At 33.9% G+C, this 23231-nt stretch overlaps 1 protein-coding gene across 1 annotated transcript in view; it reads left to right on the top strand.

Moving 5' to 3' along the window:
• The window catches only part of LOC145983900 (sorting nexin lst-4-like), a 69719-nt gene extending 65291 nt beyond the window's left edge, over positions 1–4428 (top strand). Inside the window, exon 12 of the mRNA XM_083117010.1 lies at positions 319–4428. Within this exon, the coding sequence (XP_082973136.1) occupies positions 319–366 (48 nt within the window). The 3' untranslated portion in view covers positions 367–4428. The remainder of the gene's footprint in view (positions 1–318) is intronic.
• Positions 4429–23231: the final 18803 nt, after the last annotated feature.

Below are 23231 nucleotides of genomic sequence, written 5' to 3'. Positions count from 1 at the left end.
AGGGCCTCATGTGCTTGATAGAGATGTTGAATGAACTTTACAGTTGCGTACACATGGAGAAAATGGCTGGATATGTCCCTGTAAGAGATGTGGATCCTCTTATTTTTAGGTTGATTCATCATTGTAATATTCTATCCAGGTTATTGGAAGTTCATTTCAATATTTTGAAAAAAAATACAAAGCTAATTTTGACTGAAAATCCATTGTTTTATAAACCCCTAGTTAAAATATTAACACTCCTTTTTACTATTCTGGATTGATTGAGCACCTAGTAGAAATATCTTTTATTGTGATTATTTATGTTTTTTATGTTTTCAGATTGTGGAAAAGCTGCAGAGAGCACTGACGTTGTATGACCAGCAATAATCATTACAGTCATTCATTGTTATAATGAATCTGTTCAACAATTGCCATTGTGTAAATAGTCCTTTACAAAGAAAATATCAAGCAAGTATAGTGCATGATGCAATACTTGTTGACTGTAGAACTTGGAACTACCCCTTCCCATTCTCACATATTTATGTATGATAGCGGTTTTAAAGAAAGTTCCTTAATTGTGAAACGAATTGCCAATTATCATTGCTTTATGTTGCTAATGATATGTCAGTATGATAGTGTGAGGGAAAGTAACACTGTACTTGATTAGAGTATTATTAAAAAAATCAGCTGCATTTGAGAGAGTTCATTTGCAATATGTCAGTTACTGTTAATTATTTTTCTGTCTCTCTGCACATGTTAAATGTTTTTTGCTGAGAGGTAGATATAGTAATTGCTGAAATGTGATGTGACAAATTGTTCTTTGTTAACATAAACTTTGTGTACAAATTAAGCACTTGTTACTGAATATTATGTAGCTTGGTCTGGTTCTAGTCCTGTGATAACTAGGTGTTCAGGCTGTTTAACAGAACATTGATTATGTAAATAGTATATATACAAAATAGAGTATACTGTACTGTAAATTTAATGTGTCACTTCGTAAGTTTATGCATGTCAGCCCCAACTTTGTTCTTGATGTAAGTTTTTCATTAGGCAATGTAGTCTAAAGTCTTATCAAAATTATGGTTGGGTTTTACATGCTGCTTGCACATTCCTGTTTTTGTGATATTACTCAACATTGTCACAGGCCAATCTAAAAACATTAAAAAAGGCTAAAAAAACTATATTGCAACACCTGTAACAGCAAACAGCAATATAATTCTAATGCACTGTCTTCAAAATGCTGTACCTGTCATTGTGTTCATGCATGTTTTCTTTTTATTTTATTTGCGCGATACTATTTAGAAGTGATTAATCATATATCACTCTCTCAGTAGTCTTTTTTCCTTGTAGTTTGCTTCACTTGTTCTAATGTAAAATGTTTCTGAGCAAGACACACATGCATATGCGGGCAAACAATTCTAGTCAGTGCCCATCTTCTACAGGATTGCTGTACTCCATCTGATTTATCTTGCTAATGAATGTACTCAACTATTTGATAACAACATTACCAGTAATTTTTTGGTGTAATTATTGTTAGTTATATGTCTATGAAACATATAATCAGCTTATTTTGATTTTTTATGGCAGGTAATAATTTTCAGAAGATAATTATTTGTTTTTTGCTTTAATTTTAAACCAGTATCTTCAGTTTTTATATATTTATATCTTTCTTTATTATGTAGTGAAATCTATATATGTGAACTAGTTGATCATGTAGTGGCAGTAAGAGAGATTATTACATTTAAATTATCTGTTTTTGTTGGCAGACTACCTTTTTTTAATCACGGTTCAAGATATAAATTGGTAATTGGATTTCTTTAAATATGTTACAATAATAACTCTCTTCAAAACGTGTTCTTTGTGTGCACATTAGTTTGTGGGAGTGTTTGTGATAAATCACTAGTCGGTGCATGCTCTATTAGAGAATGAGCGGATATGAATGATTGAGTGAATGTGCTTGGCATCTGCAATACCATATTGTTGCATTCATTGTTCCCTCCCTTTTCTTCATTTTTTCTATCTTGAAATTGATCACAAACACTTACCCTTATCAAATGCCCAAGTTTCAACATTTATTTTCAGAACAAGGATTTCCCAGACTAGAGTAGTAGTGTTATTCAGGAAACATCACCGTTGTGTGTGTTTACATTTACAATCCACAAACATGTTATTTTCCTAATAAAATGAAACTTGGCAGCAAAGAAATGGATCACTTGCTTCTTCTTTTGCAACAGCATTTTTTCTGTCTTTATATTGGTGTTGGAATGAAGCACATTTTCTTTTGCCTGTTGTGCACAGTATAGCTCTTAAAGTTGTATGTTGGTGCTTCAGTTTGATCTAGCTTGTATGCTATAAGAGGCATATGCTCACGTATATTGTATCTTTGTGCAATTCTATTTTTTGCTCAAGTAACATGAAACATGGTGGTGGGGTGAGTTGGAATGCTGTTTCTTCATGCTTTGAGTTGCTGTTTTAAGTCCACTTTATGCACAGTAAGGCTAATCGGAACTGGACGTACGGTTTAAAATGGGATCTGAACCACTTGTGCCTCCACTGGGTATCGAATGTTTCTTCATGCTAGCTGTTGATATGCACCCTTGTATAGTCACGGATGCTTCTGGGTTTTAATATCCCTGTATACTTTCAATGGTGATTGCTACAACCCAGAAGTATCTATGACTGTACAACTGGATTGCTTGAGAAATTTGACATGGTGTTATTATTTACACTTTAAGCTCTCTGTTGGTAGATGCTTCATGCATGCTTACAGTTGCCGTGCATTCACTATCTTGCTGACTACTTTTCTTGAATCAGAAAATATTTTCGGGCATTGTATTCAATTTTGAGTGTTGGTATTTTTCTTCCTTTTTTTGCCTGTTCCAATTTGCACACAAACACGCGCACAATCAAACATGTATGCACATATATATGCATATTAGTGCTAATTCGTTAATTCTCTTTTATGCCTGTATGTTCATTTTTTAATCAACTCTCAAAAGATATCCATGCTGGTATTTTTTTAATGGATCCAACCAGCCATTACTACAAAGTGTGAATTTTACTTAATGGTCAATTAGGATTTGTATGTGATAGTATAGTCTCCATAGATAATATTTATGTAGGTCAACTACTGTTTCCATGATGAAAAGTAAGGATATATTTCTAATCATGGATGTAAGAGAGATATTAGATGTTCAGAAATAAGTTGGTATGGTAGATGATCGAGTTAAACAACTTTTTGCTGGTGTACTGTGTATTAGTGTTTTGGAAAGGGTTAGAAACTGAGCATTCCATTATCTTGTTGCAGCGTGCAAGTTGTATCCGTGAATGATTGAACAAGTATAAGTGAGGCTCTATATTGAGTACTTGTAAACTCTCTCTTCTTCGCTGGTGTATTTCTTGAACATCACCAAATATACCAGCTGGGGCTATTATGTTGAATCAAATTATACCTTAACCTGTGAGATAAATGTAAAAACAGAAAGTTGTCTGCAGCTGTTCGTATAACACAAAAGACAAATGCATTCTCTTGCATACATGTTTATATGTTTCGTAAGACTTTCTCAGTGACAAGTGTGTTCATACAAGCTTTCTTCCACACAGTGTACTACTCAGCATGCTATGCAAATTTACATACTGGAACAAGAACTGCAAACGTTCTGGTGTTAATTGTACTCAGCAAATTCATACATATACATACTTTAAATTGAAGAATTAATGTATATTTTCAGTGAACATCTTGAAAAGAATGAAAATTTTTAAAGACTGAATATTTTTTGACAACACTATTTATATTATAAACAGCAAAGATAAATCTGTAAAGAGCAATGTAATCGTGATTTCTTTTTCTCTTACATTTTGTGAATTTTTTTTCACAAGAGAAGATACAAGGCACTTAGGCATGCATGTAGAACGAGTGTGAATGTTAAACAATCCTATTTATTCATTCCCTCTCTCTTCCTCTAAAATGTATTGATATTTATACTTTTGATGTGTCAGATTATTATTATTATTATTTTTATTATATTTCTTTTATGTATGTAATGCATGATCTGTATTTTGTGCAGGAAAAGAGTTTTGTGGGAAATTGGGGGAAAATCTGGAACATGTTCCATCAAGTGCCTGTTTTGTTTTGCTCTTGAGATAGTCTTCCGGTCTTGGACAGAAGAAAAAATGAATTTGTAGATTTGTAAATATTTTGTATATATTCAACATGTTTCTCCTCATCATCAAACTGGGACAGTTAAGACTTTTTCTGAACATGAATATTGTCCACACATGATGAAATGTACATCATCTTGAATATTCTGCAGAAAAAATAGTTCCATATGTTATGGCAGTTGACATTTTGTCCATCAGAATATTGTGGTTCCTTTTGTCCCAGTTGGCATACTATATATTCAATTTTTCCCCATGCAAGCACAAATAAATGTGTACCTGCAAATAGTATTACATGTTTTATTTTGGTGTCTGTAAGTTTGAGAAACCTTAAATGTGAGAGCTGCCAGTACTAATTTTTAATTTTCCTGCCATACATATCACCTACATCTTGGCTGATGAACCATTCGTTGAAAAGTATTACGCAATTTTGGAAAAGAGATACTTATTAGATTTGAGACAACATGTAACAAAAAATACTGCTTGTTTTTCTTATGCATTAATCACTTTTCATCAAATGATACTTGGTCTATTGATATGCAACACTACAGAGGAACTTCGATTTTTTGTTTCTCAGTGGACCAAGCTGATGCGGGGAAAATTTTATAACATTTAGTTATGTTGGGACCATCAAGATTGAATGTATAGTCTGAGAAAGTGTTAAATCTGGGAACGTAAAATCGAGGTTCTACTGTATTCCCATTGTAGATTGGTGTTCTGTTTCTTTCATGGAGATTTACTATTAGTACAATGGTATTGTAATTACTACTTGCCCTATTTATGAACATAGATTTTTCTGTTGTAAGATCCACTGTCCCATATCAAAAATGTAAATTATGTAGAAGAAAATGGGGACAATAAATGTATTTCATTTAAACAAATATTTAGTTTAAGGGTCACAAGTAGGTTTCATCTTTTATGAATAATTGTTCATAGTGGCATTTTAAACTTCACATTTAGAGAAATTTTAATGGAACAATGCAAAACATAGTATATAACCTTCATATTAGTAGAATGAGCAACAGAAACGGTTCTCCATGTGAAAGTTTCATGATCAACAATGGATATGATTAAGGGAGTAAGCATTACTTTCATGTTAGTGTTCACTGAAATCATATAGAGAAAGTTCAAGGGTAAAAGTAAATGTAGTCGTCATTCCATATAATTGTTTCCAAGGCTACAGAAAAGGTGATTTTGAGGGAAGGTGGGGAGGATAATGCATAGGAGAAAGACAGTGAATAACATCATGTATAATTTATGGCTAAATTAAAGAAACATTGTTGCATGAGAGCCCATGTAACAAAAGAACATGGTCTTTACTAGTAAAAGAAAGAAAAGAAATAAAAATCATTAATTCTCATTGCTATTTCTTGCATCTACTTTATTCATATTCAAGTAGCACCATCAACTCTCCTCACAATGTTTGGTCAACAGTAAAAATTTGATCTCCATTGTGCAGTATTTGCACAAAAAATTAAAATAACTCTTGCACAGGGTCCTTTACATTTGATAATGTTTCAACTATCTTGGATTGTCTAAAGGTCAGTAGAAACTTGCAGTTTCAGTAGAAAAATGTCAAATCGATGCTAAACATTGATGTATTTCAGTGAACATTACCATAATTTTACTGTGCAGATTGGAGGAATAATAAATGATGTCTTGGCTTGGAAGTTTTGAAGTGTGAAATCTTAAGCAAGATCTCCACTAATTTGTAGTGTATAGACCTTCAGAATAGGATTATAATATGATAGTTTATTCATCCTCGCATCACTTCAATGTAAGCAGATGGTACTTGATCTAGGCCAGCGCTAAGTTTTCTGTTGTCCACTCTCTTCTTGTTGATGCCAATATTGTGCAATTCAAAAGATTATAGATTATGCAGAGTTACAAGTTAGAAAACAAAGAATTTATCAGTCAGTTTTATCGGTTTTCCACAAAATATTTGTGTCCATTACAGAGTAATCAATATTAATCAATCGGTTATTTAAAGAAACACAAAATTATGTTGATAGATTTTTGAAATTTTGCATATATTTCAGAATTATATTAATTGATGAAATTCAAACTGATTCTTTCAAATATTGTTATATTAGCAACCGACAGTTGCCAGTATTTAACCATAATACCAAAAATTTCTGCTCTAGGAATCTTAGGTGGATATATTCAGTACGACTTTAAAATAATTGACTTTTCCCTGTGTTGGAAATAAAATGCTTATTAAGTATTTCTTTTTCACCAAAATGATTTTTTAAAAGCAACACTATTATGCCACGTGAAAATTATTTCCTTTTATTCCATGATGAATCTTAGCTAGTCATGTATGTTATGTCATTATTTTAAATATGCAAATTATGTAAAGAAGTGTGTAAATTGTTTTCATGTGCATATGTGTAGTTCATAAAATGATGAGATTTCATTAACATTTGCAGTGCAATCAATAGTGCACAATAAATTACAAACACTAAGCATAGGCACTATCTGCAAAGAGGCTCACTATATGCACTAATGTAGTCTGTATTTATTGTCTTATATTTTAAGCTTAGTAATTTTGGGCCAAAATTATAAATTTTTATTTCTGTGTTGTGTTTAGGTGTGTGCATGGTGATTTAACCTCACAATTTAGGTAAGCTCATGCACACAAAAAACAAATGACTCAGTTGAATACTTCGCGTTCTATTAAGTTACTTCAGTGTTGGAAAATCAGGTAGAGTGAAACACCAATTTTATAATTAAGGTACTCACGTTTTCCTCGAAGCTCTTTTACATTACTTTCTATTAATTTTGGTAGCCACTGCCACCATCCTTGTTGGAATTCGTTGTGTTGTTGCTTGGCACGTTTCTGTTGTTTTTTCCTAAATCGCCGCTAGGTGTGTTGCTGTCGCCTGTATGTCTGCTTATATGTCGTCTGCTGTTCACCGGTGTTAATTGCTGCAATAACGAAAGCCAGACGTGGTGTGCCTGACCACTATCTTATGTTCAGTTCATGGTTGTAGTGCATGATGGCGTGTGTTCCTTTGATTTTTGTGTCTATGAGAGAGTGTGCTTTGTATTTGACATGTACTTTCTCAATTTTATGGTTGTGGAATTTGATATGCTTGGCAAGTCCGTTGGTGGGTTGGGCAGTTTTTGCATTTGATATGTGCTGCTGAATTCTCTCACTGATGGGCCTGATGGATCTGCCGATGTAATGAGCCTTGCACTCGCATTCAGCATCATAGACGCCTGGATTGTTGAGGGGGGAGAGGAAGTACCATTTAGATTTGTTTAGTTGGTCAGCTATTTTGGTGGTTGGTTTGTGTGCTATTTGAATGTTGTAGGGGAGGAGGGCTTTGGTAAGGCGGTTGGATGTGGTAGGATGGTAGTGAAAGGCAAACCACTTGGTTTTGCTACTGGGATCTCGTTGTGATGGTGGAGCGGGTTGTGTTGACTTGGATTTCAGCTTTGCTGCACCATGTGGAGAGTTGACATTCAGTATATCCATGTTTTAGTGCCACTTCCGTGATTGTTGCTATCTCGTCCCTCAGGTCGTCTTCTCTGGAACAGTAGGAGAAGGCTCTTCGGAAGAAGTTTAGCCATACGTTGGCCTTTTGCTTGGGTGGATGGTTGGATAGTGCATGGATATATTGGTTGCCTGCATCTGGTTTTCTGAAAACTGTGGTGCGACAGCAGCACACCTAGTGGCGATTTAGGAAAAAACAACAAGCGTGCCAAGCAACAACACAACGAATTCCAAGGAGGATGGTGGCAGTGGCTACTGAAATTAATAGAAAATAATGTAAAACAGCTTCGCGGAAAACATGAGTTCCTTAATTATCTATTACCGTGTCTCTCATTCCCATAGTATGAACCAATTTTATGTTCCTGAATTTTACATTTCCTGCATTATCCATTTAACTTTCTTGATCCTAATACATCAAAATATTAGAATTCTTTCCGTATTTTATTTTTCCTGCATTTAAGTTCATTAGAGACAATCCCCTGAAGAGTGTATAGTCTAAGGGTTCCACTGTTCTTCTTGATATGATATTGGAGAATTGACCAGAAACTGTCCATTTAACTATTCATAATTATTAACACATTTTATTTATAAATATTTCTTCAGGTTATTTATTGGGAAGTTTATATCTGCTACCTGAATAACATGGTTACATACAGTTAAATGGTCATTTGGTGCCATTTAATTTGTCCCATCCCTATTGAAAAGAGCCACAGTCATCCACTTTGTAGGAGCTCTCTCTCTCTCACATGGGAGACCTTGGTTCATTTCTTGGTGTGCATGATTTCAGGTGGAAATTTTTGTGCCAGTGTCTTTACCCAACCACTAATCAAAGAGTGCCAGGTTGAGGGGGAGGTTAAGACGGCTGATGCATGATGCTGCTAGTTTGAATGGAAGAAGGCAGAATTGAATGTTAAATATTATCACATTCTAATGGTCGAAATAGCAGTGATGAGGAAAACCATGTTTGATGTTCAAGTAAAAATAAGGAAATGGAAGAAACGGTGATGAAGCCAAATACAACAGGATACACTGCAGAGGAAATTTTTAAAAATTTGAAGTGATTTTGTTGAAGATTTCAAAATAATTACATCACGTGACACATGGAGGTGATATAAATTAATGATAGAAATAATCATAAAGGAAGCAACCATTCATGGAATCAAAGGAGGACGGACAAAAAGGGCCAGGAAAGAACTGCCGTAAGTATCTCAAATTGCTGAACGTGTGCACTTGGTGAAATATATAGTAGTGATGCTGTATATTCAATCAATGCCATATGAAATAATGTAAGTATTGAACTGTTTTTTGAAATTTCAGCATTGTAACAACAGTAAATAAAAAGAAAGTTAAGAATAGTTGACAGTTATAGGTGCCTATATAAAGGTGAGACAGAAAGGACCATGTTCAAAATTTTCTTGGAGATATAAACTGAGAGTATTACTTATACATGGTAATGGGAACAATACTTGCAAACATTCAGAATGTTTTTGTGTTTACTGTGGAATGTTAATGGCTCTGAACAGAGAAAACTAATACTGAATTCTCCCATTGCTCATTAAAATGTCCCCCATGAATGAAAGAATATTCTGAATTTTCTGTGGGACAATGAATCATGGTATGAGCACATACTTTGCTCAGTTGATAAAACCTACAGAGTCAGTGCTGACACTAAAAAGAAAATGGCATTCTGGAGATAAAATCTATCAAGCTGGATAACTCCTGCCCATCTATATTCTAATTGCAGACAACAAGTTGAAGAGGAAGAAACCCACGGAAGAGCTTTTATGGTTTTGATGCCCGAGGTGTAGAAAATTAGGTGCTTAAATAAGGCAATCCCTTTTGTGCGATAGGGGAGTGTGTTGCATCAGGAGGTTTTTTGTTAGATCTTAATTGGATCCAAGCAAAATATTGAAGTTATTGTTAGTGGAGACTTGGTATCAAGCAAACTTAAGCTGTCATCTTATGGTTGAGAAAGAGATCAGCATGACAGCAAGAGATGTCCATGTCATTCCAGATTCATGAGAAATCTCTCCGTCATCATCCCTCCATTATTGATGGAGCCTATGGAAAGTGAATTGCTTGCTTTCTCGAAATTGTGTAGGAATTAGATGATTCTTTTTTTTTTTTTTTTTTTTTTGTATGTGCTTGATAAAGTAAGCTCTTTTAGTAGTGTAATCTCACTAATTGTTTCAAGTTTGTCAACAGAATCAAAGAAAAACATTGTACTCACAGAAAAAGAGAGATCCTTGAGACACGTTTCTTCCATGTAGCAATTGAAAGTCATTTCTCCCACTCTTATTTTTAGATTGTATTACTCCTATTGTCAGGGCTGTCAGAGTTGCAAAAAAACAACTAGTGACATTACATAAAACAAGATTTGGTGATTCATTTCAAATGTATGAAACTGGAAAATGGCCATTGTCATCATTGTGCCACTACACAATGTTTAATTCTCAAATTAGCTTTAATTATCCTGAACCCTGAAGATTGAGTTTCAACAGTTAGGATCTGACAAAAATCAAGTATTGTTTAAAAAACATATGCTTTTCAAAATAACTGGGAAAAATTCTTTACATTTTTAAAAATTTGAGAAATTTATCCTGGAGAACCTGGAATTATACTTTCAGTTTTGGCTTTTCATTAGAGTAACTAATGCGTACACTATAATGCTATATATTACAGAACTTAGAAAATGAACATAGGGTAAATAAAATATGAAAAGCACAAAGAGAATGTCCAAACTTAATTTCGAGCTTCAATGTGGAGTGAAGGCTTGATCACCCTCGATTAACTGCCGTTCTGTAGATTTTTCCTCCTCTTTGTGCAGGAGTTAATTTTGAACGAGAAAATTATAACCACAGATATATTTTGTTCATCTTCACTAGTACGTTGAGAGTGCATAAAGCTGTTATACACACACACAAAGAAAATAACTCATCCTACTAAACTATTTAGAATGGTTAAGGTGTGGTGACTGACTGAGTACTTAAATTTGAAGTGAGAAAAGCTGGTTAAAATTTTAGAATCGGTTCACAATTTAGGGAAAAATAGATGCAAAACATGCATCATACCGACTTAACATATTTTGTACAAACTACTTCAGGGTGGCTACTCGCTGGGAATTCCTAGAATTCCAGAAATTAGCGTGAATTATTTGCTCCGGGAATTCTGCGTGAATTTTTCTCCGTATACGTGAAAAATTGCAACTTTTATATAAATCCCATTGAAGTTATACATATTTATAAATTTTTATAAATATTTTCACAGTTTAATTTTTAGTTTTATCGAGAAAGGAAAAATAAGGCTGCATGAAAATAACAGAATTCTCTCAATCCTTTTTACTTTGTTAGTGTCCATTGCAGAACAATATATCTGGCAGATGGAAGATTATTGCAAAATAAGATACTTTGAAATTGATTAGGTGAATTAACAACTTTTCAAATTTTTTGTATATCCTGCAGCATTTGAGACTTGTTTTTGTGTATTTATTTCGAGGCTGAGTTTGTGAAATGACACCTTCAATGAAATGTTTTAAACGTATATACCGTTTAATTGAATTGAATTAGAATTTTTAGACACATTGGAATCACACAGACCCTTTATATTGTTAATATATATATGTGTGAATTTGTGTGGGTGGTGAGAGACAGTAATACATAAGGTTGAACTAAGGAAAACATCCTTTGTACCCTTGAATTTTTGGAAAGTTCACCTTGAAAACTGGGAATTATACTTCAATTTTATCATGGTCCTAAAGTAGCCACCTGGTTCTTTCACTGCGGAAATGTAATTAACTTTTAATTTATTACTTACTACCTTCTCTTTGTAATGAACATTACTAAAGTATCTTGTACATTTATACTTTTAGCACACAAATAGTATATTTGTTTTCAAGAGCCATATTCTTGTATGTTTTCAAAAGTAAATAAACACCATTTCTGAAGCTAATAATATTAATAAATCTTTGCCTATCTGAAGCTATATGTTGTCTAAGTGGCCAAGCTTATTTAATGGTTGACTCATGATATCTCCGCTGATAGTTCTAGGTTCAAGTCCTATCCTAGACTGGGATGTTTCTTTGATTTCATTTAATCTGCATTCATCCTCATTGTTGTGATTAGCCTAATGGGGCAAAAACATAATGTAAAATAAGAAAAACTAAAACATTGAGGATGTTAATAGAGAAATGCTGCAATTTAAAGCAAATATTTCACAGTACCACACCCCCTATACGCCTTCATGGCATGGTGCTAAGCACAGGGGAGCACTTTACCTTTTTTTTTACCATATTTGATTTATAAAAGGATTTTGGGTGGACTGAGAAAATTACTTGTACTACATGATAGCCATTTCATAATTTCAATGAACAAAAGAGAAAGATAAAATCCACTTTGCACAAAATGTAAGAAAATGAAATATAATAGAGGAAATAGAAACTTGTTTTCCTTCTTTCATAAATGGTTATTTTTTTTTAATAAAGATGTACACTTTATTAATTTTGGACCCAATTAGTAAATTTCTGTAACATTTCACTACGTAGAGCACAGTTGTAAATTATCTACATTAATTCAATTATATATATTGAATATGCAAGATTTGAGGTATATTTTCAGCCGTTAATCCAAAAGAGTTAAAAAGATAACATTTTGTTGATGAACATTGTGTCCTGCATGAAAACTTTTGTTGTAAGTTAAATGTTATGCAAATACAAGTTAGTTTGAATGTATCATAGCAGATAGTTTTGTCAGGTATCATGTTTGTAGTTTGGAAATAGCAAGAACTAAAGTATACTATTTTAAAATTATAAGAAAATAATGATTGTTAGTCAGATCACTATGAAATAGACTTGTGGTTGTTATAGTTGACACTGAATGTATTTATTGAATTTTACTGTGCCCAGGATAAAAATAGTAACTTGGACTATCACTGTGCAAAGTGTGTGTTTTTCCTCGTAAATTTTAATTGCTCTTAAGTTTTTAATAGAATAAAAGTATATTAGGTTAATGTTAGTTTTATAAGTGTTATTTTATTTTTGCTTGATCCATTCACTCTTATTTACATAGGTTATGTAAAAAAAAAACATGAAAGTTATATTTGAAGAAGTCTTGATGTCAGTAACTATGCATGTGCTAGATAGCAGTGCTATGTGATGGGCAGAACTAACGTGTACTATGTATATTCTAAAAGGTATACTTGTCAATTTTCACCAATGTATGTAAACTCTGACTACTTGTAATAGCATAAATATATATTTTGTCATTTCACTGTATGGTATGCTATTGCTAGAAAAAAACATCAAAGCTGAGATTGTTATCTAGCATTAGAGAAGCCAGACTTCATGTAGCTTTTCTGGTGTAATAGATTATCTCAAAATGCCTTAGGCGCACCAGAACCATTACAAAGTGCATAGAGTCATATTGTACATGTACTAGCTTGTGTAATGACCACTGTGTCATGATTTCCATCAGATATATATTTTGTGAGTGCCGTTATTTCAATGTCATGTATTTATCTTTTTGTAATATGTAGATTATTCCTGTTCTATTTTTTCATGTCGCAAAGGAAAATTGCTCTTGAATTTTATGTTTGCCTTCAAGGTGTACTGTTACAGACCAGAAACTATTGTAATGCTATTGCAGTTCAAAAGATCTTCTGGCTTTGGCACTTTATATAGTCTAATTATAGTTTACGTAACTGAAAAGCAGAATCCGAATTAGATCAGTTTATTGGCCATGTGAAGAATAGCACTCTACAGGCAATTTATAAAAATTATAGCCAACCTGTGTGATTTTTTATTGATCACACATTTCAAGGATTATAAGCATCTTACACTGCTAAAATAAAATGTAATAGTCTTACATTTTGAAACAGCACAATTGGGGTAATGGATGATATTCAGCGAACAACTTTTCCCACAGTTCATTGCACGAAATCATGCCTGCTGCCATTCTTCTGGCAAGCATTGCAGAGCATGTTGTAAACACAATTGATGAGCATTGGGCTTACAGTGTTTGTGACAGTGGTTCAAGGTACAAATATAATGATTATATTCTAAATCTAGTCCTTACCAGTGTGTCTAAAAAGGTGTTATTTGCCAAAAACAACAATCTATAAAGGCAGGTAACATCCAAAAGAAATATAGGACTAGGAAGCCTTGTTTCTGCTGGAAATAGGGCCTCTCTGATAGCATAGGGGCTAGTGCTGTCCCCTTGTAATCAGGGAGTCCATAGTTTGATTCCAGATGGAGGCACATTTTAAACTGTAGGTTTAGTACCAATTAGTGTATCTGAGCATAAAGTGAGTTACAAACAAACCTCGACTTGCAAAAACAATCACTCAAGAGATGTTCCCAACTGCAAAATTTTGTTCTTTATTTAATGCAATAATATATAATTGTCGCTTTTTGCATGTGTATTGAGATAGGCATAGAAGATTTACTGAAAACTGTATTCAAATATACGCATAGTGTGAGTGCATCCACTGATTGATAAATAAGCCACATTTTTTATGAATATTATTTCAGATCGTATAACAACCACACGCGTTACAGTCTCACGATATAAAAAGTAGGATAAAATTCATCTAACACTAGATATACACACAGTACTTGCCCTTCAAATACGATTTATATATCACCCCTATTGGGAAACCTTGCCAGAACATGTGTTCTTTCGGCAATATTTCCCATCATGCCCTGCACCCCTGACATCAAAATGAATATCATCCATTGTTTTGTTTGCATCTAATAAGTACTCAAGACAAAACAGAGGAAGCAATGAAAAATGCCATTTAAGTGTCTGTGGGAGAATGTTATTCTTTCGGTTTGTCCATCTCCTTTTCAACATTTATAAGATGCAAACAAACTGATGTGTACCCTTTTCAAAAGAAATAAGTTTTACAAGGTAAGATTATGAAATTTTCAGCATGTGGCAGTTGACAAGTTATGTGAAGGTAAATGAATGGAGTTTGATACACTGACAAATTTTGCATGGAGCTTCTGCATTCCAGTTCATTGAGATTGGTTTGTATAAATGTATAAATATACAAAAAAAGTATAAATGTAGAAGTCATTATGACTTGTAATTAGGGATGTGATGAAGCAAAAATGCCATATTGAAACCAGTATTGCAATATGTAAAAAACTGGTATTAAACTGATTCCAATATTTAATTTCTTTCTTCTGAAATGTTAATTACAAAGAATATATGATTTTTTTTAACGATATTTATGTAGTGAATTCTTGTGCTGTTCTCATGTAAGGTAAAAATGAAACAAATGTAATTTTGAAACTCTGTTTTCATGTAATGATTTTGAATTTTACAACTTTATCTCTTTTTGTCAATATATGACAAATGTTTCTGTACCACTGTAATGCATCTAAGATGTTTATAATAGCCACCTCATTGACCAAGCTCATTGATTGACCAACTCTCAATCTCTCTGCTGAAGGTTCTGGTGTAGAACCCTGGAATGGCATGGATATTTGTATGTGTTTTTTTCCATCAATTTCACTTAATTGTCATTCATCTTGATCATTGCAATTAGCCAAAAGAAACCGAAAAGTAAAATAATTTTTGGCACTGTTACTTTTACCATGCTGAAAATGACATTGTTTTGTGTTAAATAATTCTGGTTATTAAAATCGGTTAAACATTTCCATTGAAATCTGTTCAAAATTAGCAGTGAAGACATCAGTATCGATAAACTTTCTACTTCATCACATCACTATTGATAATCAACATAAGGTGTACATAATTTATTGTTGCTTTGTGATGAGATGCAAGTTAAAACTCTACTTTTATGTCTGACATTTCTTTCCTTTCACTTGATATTGTAAATCAGGTGTAAATGTATTTGTTTATCATGATATCATTATTGATATTAAGTTATGATTTTTTAAAAATTGATTGGAAAGCAATTGGAGACATGACTCGAGCTGGATTTTAGTATGCCAAGAGATGAAACCAGAGTTTGTGCATTAGTGCTGTAGTTGCTCTGTATTTGTTTCATGCCACAGCTCCAGGTTCTAACTTGGGAGCAGCCATAATTTCCCACTTGCTCTTTGTCAGTTTCAATTGCACTGTTTGTTGTAAAATGTACTTTGCCTTCTGAAAATCAACATCAAATAGCAGTAAGTATGTATAAGAACTTTTATATAAATCATACAAAATTGTAAACTTGCATGTATTTCATGCTTTGTTTTGGCAATATATTAACAAAATTATTTGACAAAGAAACGACGTACCTTATTGTAACATCGTCATTGATTAACAACCTCTGTTTCTGGCCCTCCTGCAGAAGAACCTAAATTATACTCAGTCATGCCACAGCCTTTGCGGGCCAAATCCTGCCAGGCAGTTTTTTATTGGGTGGAATGTGGTTAGCTCAACATATGCCACTGCCTCTGTTACTTGACTACCTTGATTTCATTTACAAGTGGAAGAATTTAAATCAATTAAAAATTAGAATGACAGTTCTTAGTTCAACAGCATAAGGTTGTTCACTAAAAGTGAAGTAGTTTCAATAACTGTGATTTGTACTAAAGAGATAATTTTTACTCTTACAAGAAATTGTGGTTTTGCACCATTTGTTCTAATCAATATCTGTCTTTTCAGACATATTTCCTCTTGCTTTTAGTAATAATTGAGATATAAAGTATACAAAATAATAGGAGCATTAAGAATTGTAAGCAACTTATCAAGAATTTTTGGTATCCAGTTGTATTGAAAAAAATATTGAATCGTTCTAAGTCTAGTGCCATGGCCATGAATATAGGCAGCTGGGTAGAATTGCGCTGGTGCCCCACATGGCAAAGCAAAGCAAAAGCGGGGCAAAATTTGCTGGTTCCCATGCACGGTGGCAATGTCAAATGAGCTGCATTGCCTAGTTCAAGCATCACACTGATCTCTCTCCGGGACACTTGTGTGTCATCCCTGTCGTTTCGAGCAAATACTGTCAGTTTGTATCACATGGATTACAAAGACCAACTCTACAACGAGATTTTCCATTCTCTTAAACCTCCAAACACATATGGTTGGGCTCCGACATGATAGCAGTGAAAACTTCTGTCACCTGCCTAATTTCATGGCCGTTCATTTAGTGTGATACCCATCAGCACATTTTAAGTTCTTACTCTTCACCAACCATGCCAAAAATCATATTTGTTATGCTTTTTCCTCTTCTATTCATTAACATGCTAATTAATATTCTCAAATGTATATGTATAAAATAAGGAAATATTCTAAAACTATGGTGGTATTGATATTGACCAATATAAATTATATCGGTATCAAGGAGCGCTGGTTTAATATAATCACAAACTGCTTGGGAATATTGTTGGACTGTGAAGTGTAAAAGAAATATTGAAACTTTAATTCTGTGACAAAATTGAAATTACAGAGCTGGAAGTGTTACAAAAAGCTACAGAAGAAAGACTAGGTACCAAGCCTCTTTACTGATAATTTGACTAATCTGGAAAAATATTCAACATTTTTTCCTGGTGTATGTTTTCTGTTTCCTTCCCATTGTTTGTGTGTAATGTGTGTGCATCATCATTTTGAATTTTTATATTGATGAAAATTTGAATTCATATTGACTTTGAACCTGGGGTGCACAGGAAATGAATAACATATATGATTTATTTTCTTTTGTGCAAATTTGTAATGAAGCTGTCATCTTTAAAGCAATGCAATGATGTAATTCAGCTCATGTAATAATCATTGCTGTCACCTGCAGGATAATTTGTAAATGATTACTGTTAACGCATATGCATTTCTGCAGCATAGCCTTTTCTACAAGTTTTGTTGAACTGAAGTTGCTTTTTTTCAGACCTTATTTTTCTGGGGTCACAAATTTTAGAGGTAATTTCATGATTCATTTTTCCGGAGTCACTTTTTCAAATCACCAAATTTGTTCACTGTATTTTGCTCAATACGAACTTGAAGATCTTAAACAGAAATATGTAGGTTTTCATTTGATTTTCCTTGAGTCTGTTGTGGGATCAGGACACAAACTTGGGGCTGTGGCATTCTGTACCAGTGCCATACTACTGTTTTCACTGCTCCTATTTCTGTGTCTAGTGCCCTCTGCCCATGATACCGCAATTCACTGTTGCTTTGGGATTAGGGTTCCCGATGCAGATCCACGTGTTATATTCAAGATTAATGCACACAGATGATCAGTCATTGAAAGTAAATGAAAAATGTGGCTCCACCAAGATTCAAACCCAGGAATTCTGTGCCAGTCCCTAGTATTGAGCTACTGGGCTAGTCCATGGGCATCAGGAAGGGGGAGAAAGGATTGAACTGGTTGGTCAACCATCCCTGGAAATGGGTAAATGGGTATTATTAATTTTAAATATATAAAAAAATATGTGGTAAATATTCAGTTGTTAACTGCAACATGCTGGTAATAAAGCTCAATACCTAATGTAGGCCTATGCAATACATATCACTAATGAAGCCACATCTATTAAAATGGGATTTTGATACAAATACTTGTTGATTATGTTCATTATACTGGAAATCATTGTGTGAATTGTAAATCATCACTTGTGTATCTGTATTGTATCAATACATTAACATTAAAATAACTACTGGGTAACTTTTGATTTATGGATCCTTTGTCCACAGATGGCACCAATTTATTGGTTTTATCTGCTGTTAATGGTCCATACTACTGACTCCATTCTTGAATCTTTTAAACCACCATTGCACTGCCTGCTCATTCACATCATTACCGAAAGCCTGGTATATTTTCTTTCCCGCTGCTCCATGTATTCTCAAAGTTTAAAATAATGTAGCATACAGATCCTTATGCTGTTTGGAGTACCCATGCTTCCTCACTGGCATGTTAAACTGCACCGATCATAACCTGCTGGTTTAACATGTTAATGCGTACCATCAACTGACTATCGTCTTAACTGTCTAACCTTGGAACTTGTCATCAGAAATTGACAGAAATTTCTTGGTCACCTTTATAGAACACCTACAAGCATATTTTACATTTTGGTTGTTTCATTTGAATTGTGATATTTGAGTTTGAATAACTCAAGGATACCATTACAAATAGCAAATGAGATATCCTATGTAAGTATTTCATTATGATGAGTTTTAGGTACTACAAAAACTATTAAGAGAAATTTATTAATCTACCAAAATGAACTGGCATTGTGAGTTTCATAATAACTGTTATTTTGTTAAATATATATTGAAGCTTTCCTAGTAATAAATGAAGATATTTTCTCAGGATATCACTCAAGTGAGATCTGGAAAGGACTACCGAGCTTTTCAGAGAGTGAAGTGCAGGGGTGAGACCAACCACATATTGGATCTCACATAACTCATCATTTCCACAGGCTCTTATGGCCAGCTGCACACACACATGAAACTACATTGGGCAGGCTGGTATACTGTACCTTAATTACTTCTTTATGTACAAAGAAAGAAAGAAAATAGAACTATTGCTTTCATGACAACCTGCAACCCCAAAGTATAGTTGAGTACTGTATATATATGGTATCATCATGTATGAGAAAGAGATGGAAGTCGCATTTGTTCATATTACTGTGCTTACAAATTTGCTTTCTTCATATTCTTGGCAGGGTGCTGAAACTACCTTCCTTCCCAATAACTGTTTATGGTTACTTATGTTACCTGTGACTGCTATTTGTCAATTACGTTGTTTTGTTCAGCTTGCTCTGTGCCCGAGCACATTAAGTGGTTGGCTTTCAATATTCGCTCTGAAGTTCCCAGGTTCAAGCCCTGAATTTGGCATAGGTATTCTGTGAGAGTGTCTTTTCAGCAATGTCATCCAATCATCGCTCATCCTCATTGTCATGATTAGCCGGAAGTGGCAGAAAAGTGACACTAAATAACAAATAAAAAAAAACAACATATTTTGTTCCTTTGAATGCATGGTAGGTTAGGCATACAAAAATTGGTGTTTCTTGGACCACAGCGGTGCAGCTGGGTTCAGTGTCCTTGCTAAATGGTTACAAGTACCTTCCTCATATGATTGTGTGTGAAGTCAATGATAAAATGTGAAATATTCCACAATTTCTAGAACAAAAATTTAAGATTACCCAATCAATAGAGAGCACATGCAGCTAGCTGCACACGTTTTCGTCAGGTGTTGCTCAGAAGTCAGAAGGTGTCCAATGTAGTCTGACACGTGCGACTGTGTAATGGTGTGCAAAAGCACCATGTGTCATGGGGCAAAACATGAAATTCTGGCAAGAACCATGGGGTGAACACACTGTGAAACGAACTTGACATTATGCTGTATCATGCTTAGGTTAGGCAAAAGCTGCCTGTGATTGTTGAGCCACTCTGGATTGTCATGGATATTACATTTTGCTCTTGTTTAGTAAAATAACTTAAAAGTGTCGCATATTTCGCTTAAACCAATTCCGAAATTAAAGCCATAACATGCTTTCTTCCATTATGTCATGGTTGTTATGCGTTATATTGTAACATTTGGAACACATGTTTGATCATTGTGCACACACATTAATATCATTATCAAGTAAAAATTCATGACTATTGGAGGATAATGTGTAAAGGCTTTAATTTCAGTAACTGGTGCAAGACAAATATGTGCCATTTGAAAGTTATTCTAATAAGAATTGCAAAAATACAACATTATGACAAGTTGGAATAGCTCTGTTCCAGTTGACAGTTATTCCAATACTTATGTATAGCAGTAAAATTGGCCATAGTTCTGATTGCTTAATGATTTTGCAAGGTGTAGAAAAGGACAAGGATAGAATTTAGAATACTAGAAATTAATGTGAATGTAAGCTCCAAGTTCGAAGAAACTAATTTCTGCATTTTAAAGGTGCAAAAAGTATTAATATGGAAGCAAGTATGTTGTTAAAAGTAGGTTGTGCAAGTGATCATGCTCATAGGTTGCTGCTGTCTGAAGCATTCTTTTCGAATGGAAAACTTGAGAAGGATAGTATGGACATGCTAAACTGCATTTGTTCCAACTTGTCACCTTTTCCATGCTAGCGATTGCTCAACAATTTCTGTGCAAATCATAAATGAGGAAAACGTCATCAGCTAGAAGGCAGGGAGGAAATGGAAAGCACTGAAGAATCGCTTACGCACGTGGTGCTGCCACTTCCTAGTTTATTCCTCACTTTTTTTTTTATGCCATTCAAGAAATCAATTGTGCCCAATTAGTATGGCAATGGTCAAGTGTGCTGTACGAAAATTTGTACATTCCCATGTAGCTTACTGGCTTCTCCCAATGGAAGGGGCTTGACAGTGACAACACCATGTGGTTTCTGGGAGACAGACCAACCTTCCGCGAGCATGGCACAATGACAACACAGTACAAAACATTCACCATCAAAAAAAGATCCTGAAACACACACTCTACTGCAATACACTGTCTGTGTGTGTGTGTGTGTGTGTGTGTGATGACAGAATATGTGAAGGCAACACATGTAACATATTGCAGTGATGTATTTCGTTTTCTAGGTGTCCCATTTTTATTGATGGTGAGTAATTATAATGCAAAGAGCTTAAAAATTGACCTGCCTAACCTACATATGTAACTGTGCCCAAGTTCCTTTTGTTTTATTGCAATTTCATCATGCTACTTATGCAATTTTTACATGGTTCGATTTCGATTTATGTCTTAACACACTGTTTTAGCTATTACTTACTGCATGTTTCCTTGACACTGGTTTTTCACTTCCACATAATTCTGTACTTCCCAACAGCTATTAGTTTACTCTCAAAATGTTTGAATATTTTGTTCAATACATGCTTTTGTAGTTAGGTTAGGCAGGCTAGTTTTAGTTCCCTTAGCATTTTAATAATAACCATAAATGCTTTTGTGGTTAGGTTAGGCAAGTCAGGTTTAGTTCTCTTAGCTTTCAAATAAGATCCCTAAATGCTTTCCACTATGGATCGCGGCCTGCAAAGTACCTCTAACATATTATTTTACGAATAAATTTGACTTTTTCAAAATGAAAACTGCTGATTAGTTTCAGGATGGTTTTAAATTACTTATACAATCATTCCCACTAGTCTATACGATACTTACTGTTGCTTCTATCAATGGAGAATGCCTTGTCCATGGTGAGCGCTCATGCTTGCATAAGGTAATTTTCAAGTTTTTTTAAACAAATATTTTTTTTTCGAAATCCAAACGGTGCTCATTACTTAATGAAGTTTCAAATTTCGTGTGACAATGATTGCCAAAATTCTGGGATAATTAGTCTTTCTGCTAGGAGAATTTGAAAAAAAAATCATAAAACAATTGGAACCCTTATCTGTAACTACTGGATTGGAACAGATGAAAATCCATCTGCACAAAAACGCAGTAAGAAATTATAAAACCTATTCAATATGTATAACCATGTATAGCATTTGATTCATATAGAAAACATGTACATATCATAATGATATTGGAATTCTGCAATCGGAACTTTGGGCACAAAACTGCATGCCATTCAAAATGTGGATCATACTCAATTTTGAGGGAAACATCATCTAGTAGAAATTATTTAATAATAGTATTTCACATAAGATTCTTTTTTGGAATGAACAAATTTATTTGAAAAAATAGGCTTACATTTAGAACACGTTCGAATTTAATTCAAAGGCACATTTAAAAATATTTGTCTTGTAATATTATGTCTATTATATAATACCTTTAATTTTTCTTGATATATATCAATAGTTTTTGAAATCTAACTTTATCAAAAAGTCTGTTGAAAGTATTAACATATGTGACTACTTGTCGGTACTTGTATACTCAAAAACGTCTTTTATAACATGCAGGAAATTTACTTTCAAGAATGCCCTTTCTTTGCTATCTGCTCTATTGTCTATGATCAGCAGAAATTTAAACCCATAGGGCCCATAACAGCCACTAAAAAAATGAATGAAAACAACATTTTGAACAAATTCAGAATGCAAGTCTCAAATTCAAATACTTATCAAACAATAAGCACCAACTGATAATATATTAAAATTTTAATTTCACTTCATGTATGAAGTTTCCACCACATTGGTTCTAGCAGTAATAGGATATTCTTCTTTTATAATCTATCATAGCATATGGTTCCATATGAATACAATTAGTTTGTATTACCGTCAGCTTGTTCAACAATTCTGAATGCTATGAATACAATGGTCATGTATTGACTCAAGTGGAAACTTCAAATTCAATAAGTTCAAAGTGAAATAACGAGTGAGTAGAACATAAGAATAAACTGTGCATGTAAAAGCTGCTTCAGAATTTGTTGTACACATCTTAACTTTTTCACATTCTTCCAAACATGTTTCTTCTTAAATAATATTTATCGCATGATGCCTTGCAGGGGCTAGTCAAATAATAACATGTGTAATACTGCGTATTCCTCCCTCTACTACAACTACATACACATTCCACATCTTGTGGGCTTTTTCGCACCATTCTTTAAAGAAGCGCCATTCTATGTATTTGCGCCATCCAATTACTTTGCGCAATCCTACGAATGTGTGCCATATTATCCACTTGATACATCTGTATACTATGATCAGTGGTGTTAAATTGATCGGCCCAATTAATTTGAATGCATATCTCACTGTAGCCAGAA

This window comes from Lepisma saccharinum, chromosome 2 (genome assembly GCF_977018435.1).
Source record: "Lepisma saccharinum chromosome 2, izLepSacc3.1, whole genome shotgun sequence".
NCBI lineage: Eukaryota > Metazoa > Arthropoda > Insecta > Zygentoma > Lepismatidae > Lepisma > Lepisma saccharinum.
Note: the sequence above shows the minus strand (reverse complement) of the source record. Positions and strands in the feature narration are given on the sequence as shown.